The sequence below is a fragment of the Pseudonaja textilis genome, chromosome 14, assembly GCF_049901715.1.
Source record: "Pseudonaja textilis isolate UNSWEBS1 chromosome 14, rPseTex1.2, whole genome shotgun sequence".
Lineage (NCBI taxonomy): Eukaryota > Metazoa > Chordata > Lepidosauria > Squamata > Elapidae > Pseudonaja > Pseudonaja textilis.
Genome location: NC_142003.1, coordinates 2,604,205 through 2,619,007, shown reverse-complemented (window position 1 = coordinate 2,619,007; position 14,803 = coordinate 2,604,205). Strand labels below are relative to the sequence as shown.

Sequence of the window (14,803 nt, the reverse complement as noted above, 5' to 3'; positions counted from 1 at the left end):
CGGACTTCAATCGTACAATCGCAGCTGCCTTCTTGACTGCTTTAGCTTCTTGACTGCACGCCCTAATTGCCGTTTTGTGTGATGGATGTGTCACCCTTGACTCACAACTTTGCCTTCTACAGCAACGGTGGACTGCCCCCTTGTGGCCTTGGTTGCCATTGTGTCCAGAATCCAGAACTTTTTTTTTTTTTTTTTGGTATGTTCCTTAAATAACAGGGGAAAAAAACAAAAAACGACGGGAACAGAGCGGGGAAGGGACCTTGGAGGTCATCTAGTCCAACCCGCTGCTCAGGAAAGGAACCCTCTACCAAATGGTTGTCCAACTTCTTCTTTAAAAATTGCAGTGTTGGAGCAAACCACAACTTCTGGAAGCCACTTCCGTTCCATTGATTGATTGACAGGGTAACAGAATGACAGACTTGGAAGGGACCAAGTTTGAAATATACAACACCAGACTTGGAAGGGACAAGGGACCTTGGAGGTCTTCTAGTCCAACCCCCTGTTCAGAATAACAGAATACCAAAGTTGGAAGGGACCTTGGAGGTCTTCTAGTCCAACCCCCTGTACCACATTTCAGACAAGTGGTGGTCCAATCTCTTCTTAAAAGCCTCCAGTGATGGAGCAACGCACAACTTCTGAAGGCAAGCGGTTCTACCGGTTAATTGCTTTCACCGTCAGGATGTTTTCCCCCCCATTTCTTCTCCACCAGGAACACCGAAGAGGATGGAGAGGAAGAATCGACGGCCCAAGGGAGCCGGCAAACTCATGACAACTTGTACCGAGTCCACATGCCAAGTCTCTACAGCTGTGGGAGCAGTTACGGCAGCGAAACCAGCATCCCGGCAGCTGCACATACCGTCAGCAATGCGCCCGTCACGGAATACATGTGAGTGGGAGCATGTGGGGTTTGGCAGCTGAGGTCCCAGCCTTAGAAAGTGGCATCTGGCTGGGGTTGACCCCCAATGCAGCATGCAGAGCAAATGAACCGCATCAGAAGACCCCCCGATTCCCGCCGGTTAGCATCTTTCTCGATCCAGATCGGGGGTGCCCAACCTTGGCACTTTCTAAGACCTGCGGACTTCATGCTGGCTGGGGAATTCTGGGAGTTGAAGTCCACAGAGGTTCTTAAAAGTTGCCATGGTTGGACACCCCGATCTAAATTATTCTGAGTGGTTTGCGGATCCTCAGAATCCTCAGCCTCATTTGTGGCTGCCACCGTCCACCGACTCCAAAAAAATAGGACAAGAACATCAGCGGATATTAGGTGTGTCAGTTTTGGAAGCCATATTAGCACCAGGATCTTCCGTGCTGCCACAATCTTGAGTCTGGGAAGTTGGGAGGGGGGAATTTCATGGAGCGTATATGGTTAGACATAATAGCATTCTTCTTCAGAGTCAAGGTCATGTTATTTCTGCACCTGGGTGAGGAGTGGTTGAAGGGATGTCTCAGGTTGGAATGGATGGTGGATTGGGGCATGTGATGGAATGATGGGTTTAAGGGGGCAGATTTTTAATATTTTACTTATTGGAGGGAACCTTTCAGATTCGGGTTTTCCCAGAGAATCATTCAAACTCCCAGAATATCATTGGGCTCCAGCTACCAGCCCTGGACGACATTTTCGCGTCTTGTTGTTTGAGGAAGATGCACAACATCCTCAAAGACTCTTCCCATCCTGCTCACAATCTTTGTGAACTGCTGCCTTCTGGCAGAAGATACAGAACCATTAAAACTCAGATCACACGTTTTTGATCCCAGAGCTATAATTGTCCTTTTAACAATGAACTTAAAGACCACCATCAGTGAGCTGTTGGACAGGGTTACTCGGTCTGTTGTGTGGATGCTTGTGTGTTTTTAGCGGGTGGGGAACCTTGGGTAGGGTGTGTGTGTTTGGGGATTGTCGTGTGTGTATGCATGTTGAATCTGGTCTCTGGGTGTTATGTGAATTTCGTTATATGTGTATACTGTGTATATATGTACGATGACAATAAAGTATTAAAAATTATTTAAAAAAATAAATAAAGAGATTTTGTATATCATCACATCTCCAAGTTCTCAATATATATATTTTTTTACTTTTGACCCCAGGACCCAGAATGCCAATTTCCAGAATCCCCGTTGCGAGAACACCCCTTTGATCGGCCGCGAATCCCCTCCTCCTTCTGTAAGTTCTGGTCTTCCTTTTTTGAAAGGGTAAAGCCACAATTTGCTCTGAAGATCTTGACAAAGAGCTGCGGGGGTCCTTCTCACCCCCAGTCACAAATCCATCGAAGAGACAAGCCCACCCGCCCAATTCTCCTCATTAAGTATGGAGTCTTATGGCGGGGCAGGCTGGCATTAAGTCACCTGCAAAAACACACCCAGAAAACATACATTATTGTGACAACAGGGCATCAGGGAGTTGTGGACCACGAGCAAACTCCTGCAGAGGTCTCATATCCTGGAAAGAGATGGTAATGGTTGACCATGGGTCATTAGGGTCAGTGGTGGGATTCTGCCGGTTCCTACTGATTCAGGTGAACCGGTAGTTCCGGTGATCACTTCGCCCCATCCACCTGCCCCTGCGCACTCACCGAACCGGTTGTTGCACCGGTTGAATCACACCCTGATTATGGTGACACCAAAATCCACCTTGAAGGAAAGATACCAATGTGTTCTGTTCTCAATTTGGGTCTTTAATATTCATAATTTCCTTCTTTGGGAGGGAAGGGAGAATCTGATTTCCAGAAAGAAAACTATGCATTTTATGGAAGAATCTCTTTGAACAAGAAGCTATTTTATATTTTTTAAAAAAAAAAAATCCTGGGTTTATTTCTTTAATTTCCTGAGTTGCAATCTTACATCTCGATTTATTCTAGTCTGTGTATTGCTGGTCTCGATACAATAGTCTTCTGCCAGCATGGAATATCTTCAAAGGGATCGGTTATATTTTATGTCTTCAGTATATTAAAAGAACAAAAAACAGTGTTTTTTTTAAAGGGAAAAAATGGCTGGTCTTGTAGAAGAGATTTTAGCGTTGTTAAGAGAAAACAGATGCTTATACCAGCATTTGAAGCCGTAATTAGAAATATGTGTAGTTATTCCAAAATGTTTTGATTTCAGAAAGATTCAAGCTGTTAGATTTTTAGAGCAAATTCTTTTGGGGGGAAAATGTTTATTCTTCTGACTATGCATCTGGTGATGGAATCTGTTGCTTACAGGTGTTTGGACACCTTCAATACAACCTATTATTAAGTATCACGGTTCCTTATGGGCAGAACATAGTGGTAGAGTTTTTTTCTACTTTTTTCCTTTGACAAAAAACCTAATTCTCAGAAGATTGAAAAGAAGCAGTTGTGGCCTTCAAGATATCTCTAGCAGTGTTGTGTTCTAGATCTGGAAGGGTAGAGATCTGGATTTCAAAAGACAAAGGAGCTTCAATTTGATATAATGGGAACGCCGTGTCTTAGTTCAGGACCTGGAATGTAGAGTTACATTTGGTGTCCTACCTCAACATTGAACAAGGCAGGCACTGCCACCAGGATAGAAGGTGTAACACCAGCATGTTTGGGTTTTATCTTAGGAGTTAGGATGGTCCATGCTTTGGAAGTTGAGGGGAAGAGCACTCACTGCTTATAAAAATGGAAATGTCCAGCCAACACCAACTTGGATTTGGGTCCAATTCTCTGGGTTTTGGGGCAGTCTTAGCCAACTCTGATCTCATCAGAGACCTGGTGGGACATGGTTTGGCCAAGTCACCCCATGATTACTCTTGACAAGGCTACTTTCCACAAGGCAAAGGGTTGCCTACTAAGAAAGGAGATTCCAGTCCCATTTTTTTAATGGTGTCTACCTGTTTCACACCACTCTACCTTGTCAAGAGTAATCAACGGGTGACTTGGCCAAACCATGTCCCGCCAGAGTCTCTGATGAGATCAGAGTTGGCTAAGGCTGCCCCAAAACCCAGAGAACTGGACTCAGATCCAAGTTGGTGTTGGCTGACAACAATCCCAAGTCATGAGAGGGCTCTGAACCAAAGCAGAATCCAGTAGTGCTCTCAAGATTCGTTCCTTTTGGGCTCAACACTGGTAGAAACCGAGTCAACTTCTCCAGTAGGGCAAGAGTTGTCTTCTTCATCGTTTGTCTCTCTCTCTCTCTCTTTTTTTTTTTTTGTCTCCCCGAGTCATCCCTTCTTTCGTTTCCCTCCCCTCCCTGGCTCCGAGGTCTGTTCTCCCAAGGATGACCCCCCCCATCCAATCATTGACATCCCTACCACAACGGTTCACATGCTTGCAGTTTGTGGTGTGTTTTTTTTTCATGCACGTTGAGGCTGCACTCTTCTCTCTCTCTCTCTTTTTCTCTCTCTCTTTTCCTGCATCATCACAGTTGTATTTGGCTGCCATGGACAGTAGCAGCCATATGAGCTGGCAGTTTAAGCCCTCGGACAGTGCTCGGACGTACTGGTAGCAGCGCCCGCACAAACGGAACAGGTACTGAAACGAAGGTCCTTCTCGCTGAACGCCCCACTCACCCACCCGATCCTGCCATCCTGCACTTAAGGCCCGAGACTCCACGTATCCTCTCCCTGCACTTCCCCCACCCCCGTCCTTCTCCCAACCAGGCTCCCTCTACGCCCCGCTCCTCCGTCGCGGAGGCACCTCCATCTTTTCATGGCGACGCTTTCCGGCAATCCTCGTAGGCTGTCAGGATTTCAACAATTATTCCCGTTAAATCATGAGTCTCCAGCCAAACTCCCAAAACAGAGCCTCCCCACCCCAGGAAGTTTCGGAATCGAGAAAGGACCTCTCTCTTTAGCGCTTCTGGGAACGTCAAGATGGAGACCGCCACCAAGGATCTGAAACCAGATTGGATAGGCATGTCCTTCTTTCGAATTCCCCCATCCCACCCAGTGGAGTTTTAGCTAGCTGAGCTCACTGAAACATACACAGATAAGCAGATCTCTCTCGCCAAACCCGTTTTTTTTTGTCTCCCTCCATTTCTCTTTCCCTTCGTGTCGCAGTTTCTGTGTTTTGGGGGGGTTGGTTGGTTGGTTTTTAAGAAAATGGATGGCGTGTCTGTAGCTGCCCATCTCGTAACAAGAGATTCTGCACAGCGTGCAAAGCTGAAAAACGACCCCTGTTAAACCAGGACCCCAGGATGCCGGAGCGGGTGCCGTGAAGTTGCTAACCGAAGCGCCTCCGGACAGATTGTCAACCCAGAGGCCTTGAGATTCAGCCAGCTGAGTTGAAATCCCCTCTTTTTGTTTGCAAGCAGAGTTTCATAAGCTTCGAAACAGCTTTTTCCGGCCACCTGATTTGGCTGTGGGCGAGCCAGCTTCACGTGCGGCAACGTTGAGATATTGCTGCTTGTCATTTTGAATCTCATCCCTAGGTTAAACTGGGATAGAGTTTAATCAGGCTCAGGTTTCACCCCACCGCACCCGCTTTAAAGAAACTAGCTAACCTATTGGCAAAGTTAACCTCTGTTCTTATTTATTTAAGAATAGTAGCTAAGGGAATAAAAACAACCCCCCCTATTTCTAACGTGGAATAGATAGCAGTTATTGGTCTGGGCTGGTCTAATTCTATCCTGGTTTTGTTCATGAAGCTGACCAATTCCATCTCTCTCGGGTGGATGCTGCCTCCTAGCTCCACCTTCCAGTAAAGTAGAAGTAAACCTTGAATATGGGAGCTACCAACAGCTTGCTAAACCTCCAAGCTCCACCACTGATAATAGGACACAGCTCCCTGGATTGTGGTGGACCTCCACAATACAGCAAGTAACATCCCCTCAATGCACCCAGATGCTGGGGAATTCCACCAAGAGTTAGACGTAGTCCTTCAGCTATACCCCTCAATCCAGATGAGTTCAGGATCCCATAGCAATAAACCTCCAGGCCCCTACCAGAAAACAGTAGTCTTCAACCAGCAAAGGCTAGCTTTGCTAGCCTTCTGCTCAAACCTGGTTAAACCAGACTGGTGCAAAAATATCTCTGAGCTGATGAACATCTAGAGGACTGGGAAGAGACGTATCCTAACTTTTGTGAAGCGTTCAGTACACAACCACCCCCCCACACCCACCCCAAGAACAGGCTACACCTACCTTATCTCTGCCGCCATTTGCTTGGTTTCTCCATCCTGGCTTCTTGCTTGTTGCCATTTGCCCAATTTCTCCATCCTGGCTTTCTTGCTTCATCGTATGCTTTGAGAATCTCTTTTAAGAGTTTGGGGTTTTTTTTCCCCCTGCTTCTTGGCAAACCTGCTCTAGCGTGAATTGTCAAAAAGACACGTGCTTTGCTTGGGGTGCATGGGCCAAGCGCATGAGGAGGAGCTGCGTATGTGACCGGGTGCATGCTTGCCTGTGCTCTTCCAAGGGTTCGTCCTTTTTTGCTCCTGGGATGGTGCCTATTTGTGCATCGCTTGGTCCCACTGTGGGGCAGGAATTCCAGGCTCCCGTGGCTGTTGGTTCACTGCGTTCTCGTTTCTTTCTCAATGTTCTGTATTATAAACTTTGTTTTTCAGACATCTCTCTCTCTTTTTTTTCCCCCCCTCTGGAAGAGAACTTGACAGGGGCGGAATGTAGTCTTAAGACCAAACCATTTTTTGCTAGGGTCTGAAGTGCCAGCAGATGTTCTCCACCTTAATTTGTCTGCTCCATGTGGAGACAAGGAGTGCCAACGCCTCTTGAAAAGCAGGGAAGCCAAGACCAGTTATATTTTGGGGTTGGGAGGGCCAGGTGGCCCGTGTGGCTTCAAGGGGAAGGACACACCAGAGGTGGTTCCTTAGCATGGCGATGCAAGGTTCACCCTCATGACTAAACCACATAAAACGAAAGATGAAGAGGTATCTGTAGAACCCAGAAATTGTATCAGAGGGATGAAACCTACACGGGGACAGTCTTTTCAAATTCGTGATACATTTACTAAAGTCTGGATGTTTTTTGCTGGAAACTGGAAATAAACACCAGAGAGGGGAAAAAAAATATATCACCAGTCAAGGCCAGGTGACTTAGGATGCCGCAGACGTCCGTAAACGTGAGCCAGTAGCCAAGCACTCAAATGTGATCATGTCACCATGGGTGTGTATGCGCGTACGGCCATCATAACACCAAAAATGGGTCGTAAGGAGCTTTGGGGAGGCGGATCATAACTCAGAAGAGGTCGTAAGTTGAGAACTTAGAATCACATTTTAAGGCTGTGTTCTCTGCTCTGTGGGACCGGAATCTGTAGGATGATATTTTTCTGCCCTGGGTTTCTCCGAACCTTTGGAATGGGATCTTAGCAGTTCTGCCCCCAAACCCTTCATCAAGACTCTTTAGCCCACCTGCAAAGCCAATGTTTTCTTGGGTTTGTGATCTCCGGTTGAGTGTCAGCTCCCTAATTTGTAACTCTGTCCAAACCTAAGTTCTCCAAAGGTCCATCAGACCATCACTGTATCTCTGAAGTAAGCAGAACTTTCCCAACAGTGAGAACAATTAACCAGGGTAACGTTTTGCCTTCAGAAGTGATTGGGGTGCTCCATCACCGGAGGCCTTCAGGAAGACACAGGAGATTCCATTTGTCTGAAATGGACGGGTGGGTTGAACTAGAGGCTAGAAGGTCTCCAAGATCCCTTTCAACTCTGAAGTGCTTCTGAACTATCTCTTGTCACAGGCCTGCGAGTTGATGGTCCTCTTGTTTTCTTCTTTTGCTTTCTGTTGTCCCTCTAGTACACCTCCAGCATGAGAGCCAAATACCTCGCCACCAACCAGCCTCGGCCGGATTCTGGAAGCGTGCACTGAAAACGAGGACACCTGGAAGCGGAAAAAAAACAACGGAACGAAATGGGCCAATGCTGTGAGCCTCTGTTGTCCTCGCAGGCCTATCCTGCTTTTCTCCCCAAGTCCAGGGATCCAGCTCAGTGTTGCATTTCCTGCTGCTTCCTCCCCAGCTTGACCCGGCCCATGTCCACGTGAAGACACCTCCGTAGAAGCTTATTGCAGTTCCAGGCTCCGTTCCCTTGCGGTTCTCTCTCTACAGAGAGGGGCAACATCTCCACATGCTCATGTCCACGTACTGGTCCTCATGTGTTCCTTCGCTGTACGGGGAATACGCTTTGGATGCCCATAAATTGTCAAGTGGACCACCTCCTCCCCAAGTCTTCTGTCCAATGATTGGATGAACCAGATGACTTCAAACTGGATCGTGGGGTGGAAGTGCTCTTGATGTGGCACACCGAAACAAAAGCCATCTTGAATGTCCACTCTGCCATGAAGCTCAGATATCTCCAAGCTTTGCCTGAAGATCTCTTGGAGTTGCCATAGGGGCATCCTTGGTTCTCCTGCCAGCATTGGTGGATCTCCAACTTGGGATCTTGGCGAGTCCTAGGTTCCTTGCCTGTTACAACGTGGTCTGCCAATTTAACCCTTTGTGATATCTTGGATACCTCTACTACAAGTTTACTCCTCTCTTTTACTATCTGGGTTTAAAGTCCTGGAGAGAAGGGGAAGGCTTCCTGCACCAGCTTATATGTGGTTGGATGTATGTGCTTGTTTGCACACACATACAAACACAGCCTTATATGAACACATACTTGTGTGTTTGCGCTCTATCTCTGCCTTCCTCCTTTATATCTGTACTTCCTACTAGCTCTCACCAAACATCTCTTGAGTTGATGTGAAGTCATCAAACTGGAAACTACCACTCTTTCGGTGCCAAAATATTCCAGGAAAATATTTAAGGAGCATTGTAGATTAGAGGGGAGGGCTGTGAAATATCAAATTTTGGGAGAAGGATTGGACAGGTCAAGGAAACACCAGTAAAACTGAGCTTCTTCCCAAAGTGTCCTCCTAGGTTAGACTTCTCAATGTCTCATTTGGGCTCCTTTGGGGAGTTAGGACAGACGAATCCCTGGAAGTGTGGATATTAGATGGAGAAGGGAGGATTGTCACTGGTCCTGTATCCTTAAACCAGGAAGCAAAGATAAAATACTCTTATGGGAAGACATTTTTGAAATGGATAGGCTCTCCTCTTAATTTGAAGGCCACCTGTGGATCAGTTGCTTCTTAACTTGTTGACAGTAAAGGTCAACAGCAAATTGGGAGGAAGAACAATTGCTGTAGGACATCTACTGGTGTTCCTGCTATGTGAGATGATTAGAATATTGAATAGTTGCACCCTATTCTTGTTGAATTCTTGGGTCTCCTCATTTTGAAAGCACAGAGATTTCCTTTTCAAGTTTTGCACATTTGAGAGGAAGTCTTGCTTGCTTTCGCTCTTGCGAGATCCACACCCACACATCCCTCCACCATAGTTGCTTGCTTGCTTTGAAAACCTAGACTATCAGAAGGCTCTGAGGTCCTGAGGTGCAGCTTGCAGCAGAATGAGTAGATACTAAAACCACTGTTAGGTCTTTCTTGAGCATCAGTAAGCCATTGTTTGTGTGGAAGTGCAGGGAGCCTACTCAGCTTTGCAATCTTATCTCTAGATTCCCCAAAAACACAGCTCAGCAATCAGTGGTGTTGGGAGAGGCATTGGACCTGCTTCCAACCATGGAGATATTTGTACAAAAGTGACACCTCCCCCCCCAAAAAAAATACATTCCTTCACAGACCACCTTTTGAAGTGTGCCCTTAAAAACAAAATTCAGCCCTCTGAAACATCTGCAGATAATCACAGATCTTCAGAAGAACATTCTTGGTAGCTTAGTTTGCCAAGAGCAGGAAGACAACCCTGTCCTGCTCAGTCTTCTCCAGGCAGAAGAAAACTTGGGTATGATCATCTTAAGGAAGGGACCAGCAACGTACGTTGTAATAGCCACTATAGAAACTTGACTTTCTCCTGAGAAGTCGCCATTGCTTAGATGGTGATGGAGCTTCAGCTTGGGGTGTCCTGCACAAATCGAAGAGGTCCTCTGCCTTTTCCAACCAGCAGAAGACAACCTGGTGGAGAAGACCAAGCTATCAGACCAGAGTTTGGCGCAGGGTGAATCTTCTCCGGGGACTTTGAACTCGGCTCGGCTTTTCAACTAACCGAGATACAGAATCATCTCAAACTATGGTGCATGCTTCTATCTCAAGAGCCAACCGGGTGTGTGTCTACGCACCCAGGCACCCGCCCCATGTAAATATGGATTGTTGGGGACGCCAAGAGCACGTGCAGTTCTCGTGGGGCATGTCTGAATGGCTCTCTTTCAGAAAATGTGAGTGTTTGCATGGTCACTTGTTTGCCTTCAAAGAGAAGCAGGGGTCACTTTCCCCGCCTTCTCCTTCGTGCCAAGCATCCGTGGCAACCATTTCGACTGCTAAGGGCTGTTCACCGCTGGCTGTCCTCTCTTCCCAAAACAGCTTGTCCCAAGTTTTTTCCCCCCTCCTCCCTCAATTATTGGCTGGCAAGAGTGTTGACGTTTGGCTGGCTTGGTGTCTTCATTAGGGCTTCTGCACCAGCTTCGTTGGCATAGCAGGCAAACCCCACGAAATATTATAATTTCCTGTTCTCTTAGCTTTCTCTCTCTCTCTCTCTTTGGTTTATTTTTGCAAGTCAAGAACGTCTCAGGACGGGCGCGGTAGACTTTTCCGGCCACCATCCCTGTGGATTTTTTGGCCTAAGAAATTCAAGAGACGTTGAGTGGCAGGTCGCTAAGATCTCTTAGCCAGAACCTGAAGTAAGGGGACCTTAGGTTGGCGTGGAAAAATGGAGCCCTAAAACCCTTCCTTCCTGAGAGCCATTTGCAAGGGGATTGGGTTTTTTCCCGCGACAACCATCACACGCCCTTTCCTGAAAAACAATCCGAAAGGAAACTAGGGACCATTCCAGTTCACCAGGCATCTCCACAATGTGACCTGTATATAGCAGCATGGGGATGGAATTTCTCCCGTCCGATGTTGAAGACTGCATTGTAATTGTTTAAAAAAAAAAAAAATATCGAATCAAGACTTGGATGTGAATTTATTTTTGTGTGTGCTGTCCAAAAAAACAAACAAAAAAATGTGTTGTGTTTTGTATCCTGTATGTATAATATTAGCTCACTTCGTTTTTGAATTTTCTTTGGCTTCTTAAGATGAGAAAAGGTTTTAAGGTGGGGAGGAAAAATTGACGTTCCTCCATGTATCCAAGACTTGAAGGTTAGATTCTTCTCAGCTAGCCTCCTTTAAAAAAAAAAAAAAAAAAAAGCAAATCTGATGGGTATGTGTGAATTAAATACCTCAGGTGTGGCCAGTTTAACTGGAAGAAAGAGGAACGAGTAGCTTAAACCTGGCCTAAACTTGGAATAATTTTACTGAGGGCAAATTCCTGGAGCATCGCAAAAACTTTGCGCAACTCGCACGCGTGTGTTAAATTCAGTTGCTGCTCCGATCCAGCACACTTGCCGCGTAGATCTGTTGTGCTTGTCCTATCTGTGGCCCATCGAGGACCCAAGACCTATATTTTCCACCAAAGCATGCTGGTGCTTCCCAAGATCTACCGGAAAGTTGAGTAGTTGGAAATATTGATTGGTGTTTCTCTTAGGGTGCTTAATGTGTTTGAGAAGATGCTAAGACGTGTTCTTGTGGTCTCTGTGTTATCAGCTTGAGCAGAGAGGAAGGTATATGTGGGGTGCGCAAGGCCAAGAGAAGGTTGAATGATGGGTCCGGTCCATAGTTCAGTTTTGACTGTGGATGGAGGCCACTGGGGCAGAAGGAACGTGGCTTTTGGGTACGTCTGCGTTGACGCACCCTTGACCAACTGTGCCCATTTCTTCTTTGAAAGACCTAGGACTTAAGTACATCAGGCCATGCCAAAAGCTTCTTGCGGTGAAGGTTCTGGACATTGTTCAACCATATCTGTGCCAAAAATAATAAGTCTTTTAAAAGCCATAGCGATGAAACAAGGCTGCTGTTGTGTAGCTTTGGTCCTTTATCCCACCTTTTCCTGAGCTTGTTGTTTAAGAGGAAGTGCTCTATTGGCTGCCTCCCCCGTCCATCTTCCTCCGGGAAGTGTGAAGTTTGAAGTATCAAACCAGTACAGGCATCTCTGATGAGGGACAATAGAGAAATGTGGATCGCAGCTTCCTGCAGCTTGCAAGCTGTTGTCTTCAAGAGTCCTTGGCGTAGACCACGTTGGGTTAAAAAACCCTTTTCTTCAGGAGAAAAAAATTGAGCTTTCAGCCTTCTGTTTCTGTCCTGCTTCATCCTGTAACTGATGGCCAAGTAGGTAGACAAGGACTCAAAAAAAAAAACCAACCCCACGTAGGTCTCATTTTTGAGGCGTGTTCCTCAAGAGAGGTGCTTCAGACCATGCATGATCACCAAGGTTCTTTAAGCGTGAACCTCTCAGAGCTGAAGGAATTGAGACAGGCCCAGTGTTAGATCCCTAGGTCCTAGGTGTTGTGAGTATGTCATGGTGATGCGTAGCTAGCTTTGAGATCCTTGGAGCATTGGTAGGTGGAACCAGCTCTTCCACGTAATAAGGCAGGTTGTTGGCCAGGACTTATGGTCCCCACTGCTCAGTGGATTGGCATATGCCTTGGAGGCAAGGGATCCAGTCTTTATTATTTCCAAATGGAGCAGAAAATGTTACCACCAGCTGTTAGTAAGAGGACTATGTTAAGAGGACTAAGTGCTTTGGTTCAATCTACGGCAGATTCTCCTGCTTGTAGCTAATGAGTTCTAGTTGAGAGAGGTGACTCCTTTTGCCACTAAGGAGAGGTGCTAAGAAACTGATGGGACTTCTCTCCACCATCAGCTAAGGTGCAGTGGTGGGAGACCACCCAATCCTTGTCAGTTAGTCCTCGGATTACCCCTGTAGACCATGTCCCAACCTCAAGGAGCTTCTGAGAGAGAGAAAACGGTGCACCTGGGACCAAACAGACACAGCTACCCACCGACACGCTCAGAGGCCAACCGTAGAATCTGTTTTAGCAGAGCCGTCTGTACCTTGGACCGCAGTAAGCAGGGACAAACATGTTCTTACCTTTCAACAACACAACAACAACAACCACAGCCACCAGTGGCAGCTGCTGGACTAGCATCAGGCTAGTTCTTGGTGCTTTGTGTATTCAACAACCACACTTTTGTCTCTATGCAAGGTGGAGATTCCTCCTGTTTTCACTCCTCCCTCTCTGATAACCCAGATCCATCTCTCAGGCTTCCCCAGTCTAGTTGGGGGTTGGACTTGCATCCCCCCTGAATCAACCCAGCTTCCCAGGGAGGTTGGATGGGGATTCTGGGAATTGTAGTCCCTTGGAACTTCCTGATTGATTCCCAGGAGTATTGATGTTGTGGTCAAGAACTGGGCCTGTTTATTCTCTTCTCCACCCTTCAAACAATTTTGCGTTGAAGTTTCAATGCAAGAGTTGCCAGTATTGTGGGTGCATCTTTCATGACCCACACTTCGCCCCCCAAAACAAGCAAGTCCATTAAAAACCCAGTTACAAAGAATCCTGGTTTATTACCAAGGGTGGTATTCATCCGTTTTGGACTGGTTCGGGCGAACCGGTAGTTCCAGCGATCGCGGTTGAATCCCACCCATTTATTACCCATCCAACACACAGCCTAAATTGGGCAGGTAATGCCACCTCTTATGACACAGGGCCAAGCTTCACCTTCTGAATTTCTGCCTGCCTGTGACTAGGAAAGGCACACGAGCCTCGGTGGAGTTTGGCGCTGTGGTCGGTTGGCAACCAGCAATTTGTATTCCCTTCTCCTCCATTCATTAGAGACACAAACCTGTTTGTGACTTTAATTTTGTCCCATCTCCCAATTTTATTATTTTTATTGTTATTGTTTTGAGAGATGTGGCAAACTCTACCAAGTCAAACTCTGAACTGGCGTTTTCAAACCGGGTTTTGCTTCAAACCACAATGGTTAATAACAGCCTTCTACTTTTATGTATACATATATAATATATGTATATGAAATATATATATAAATATAATTTTTTTAAGCCTTTAGACGTGACTAGCTTCTTTCAAAGTTCTCCACTGGACCCCCCCCCCCAAAAAAAACCCATTTTTGAAATTTCACGGGGGTTTAAACGGAGGGGGGGGGGTGTCAGCCTGATGATGATTATTTTTGTAAAACTTTTCTTTGGACTTTTGGTTGATTTTACGACATTGTACTGTAGCTTGTTTTTCCCCCTTTTTTTTTTATTGGTTTGTGTTCTTTCTGTTCTGCAGAAACGATTCTAAGTGTAATTCCTGTGGTTTCTATTCCGCTTGGGTTTTATGTTTTAAAATAAACAACTTTGAAAAGGCTCCGCTCCGAGTAATGAATGGTTTATATACGGATAAGATTTCATCGATTTCATTATTCACCATTTAGCACAGAGGTCTCCAAACTTGGCAACTTTTAAGACGTGTGGATGTCAACTCCCAGAATTCATAGCTGGCTGAGGAATTCTGGGAGTTGAAATCTTTAAAAGTTGCCAAGTTTGGGGACCCCCGACTTAGTGGCTTTACCCGAGATTGAAAATTTGCCTGGCGGGTTGTACCTACTCCTTCCACAAGGGGGCAGCACCTGTCTGCATTTTCCATGGACAAAGGGAGAATTGTTTCCCTTAAAAAATCAGATCGAATTAGCATACAGGTATTCCTTGATTTACGACCGTTCCTTTAGTGACGGTTCCAAATTACAACAGCATTGGGGAAAAAAAAACACACGGCATGCTCGTTTTTCACACTGGTGACCCCTGCACCCTTCCTGCTGCCATGTGGTCAAAATTCAGATGCTTTGGCAACTTGCCTCGTATTTATGATGGTTGCGTTTTGCGACCTTACGACAAGCCAAGTCAACGGGGTGAGCAGGATTCATTTAACAACTGTCCTACTAACATTAGTGTGGTGATTCATTTAACAGCTGAAGCAAGAGAGGT

The 14,803-nt window shown here is 46.2% G+C and overlaps 1 protein-coding gene across 3 annotated transcripts in view; it reads left to right on the top strand.

The window, feature by feature from the left end:
* TTYH3 (tweety family member 3) overlaps positions 1–14,186 on the top strand; it is a 52,986-nt gene extending 38,800 nt beyond the window's left edge. The window contains exons 12-16 of one of the 3 annotated variants that reach the window (XR_015739577.1): positions 710–886; positions 2,086–2,161; positions 4,363–4,466; positions 7,684–11,843; positions 11,884–14,186. Coding sequence is in view for 2 of the 3 variants with exons in the window: in XM_087912899.1 (XP_087769025.1) it covers positions 710–886; positions 2,086–2,161; positions 4,363–4,443 (334 nt within the window). In the remaining variant the exon portion in view is untranslated. Of the gene's footprint in view, positions 1–709; positions 887–2,085; positions 2,162–4,362; positions 4,467–7,683 lie in introns of all 3 variants that reach the window. The other 2 variants (XM_087912899.1, XM_087912900.1) reach the window with 2 other exon arrangements.
* The last annotated feature ends 617 nt before the right edge of the window (positions 14,187–14,803 follow it).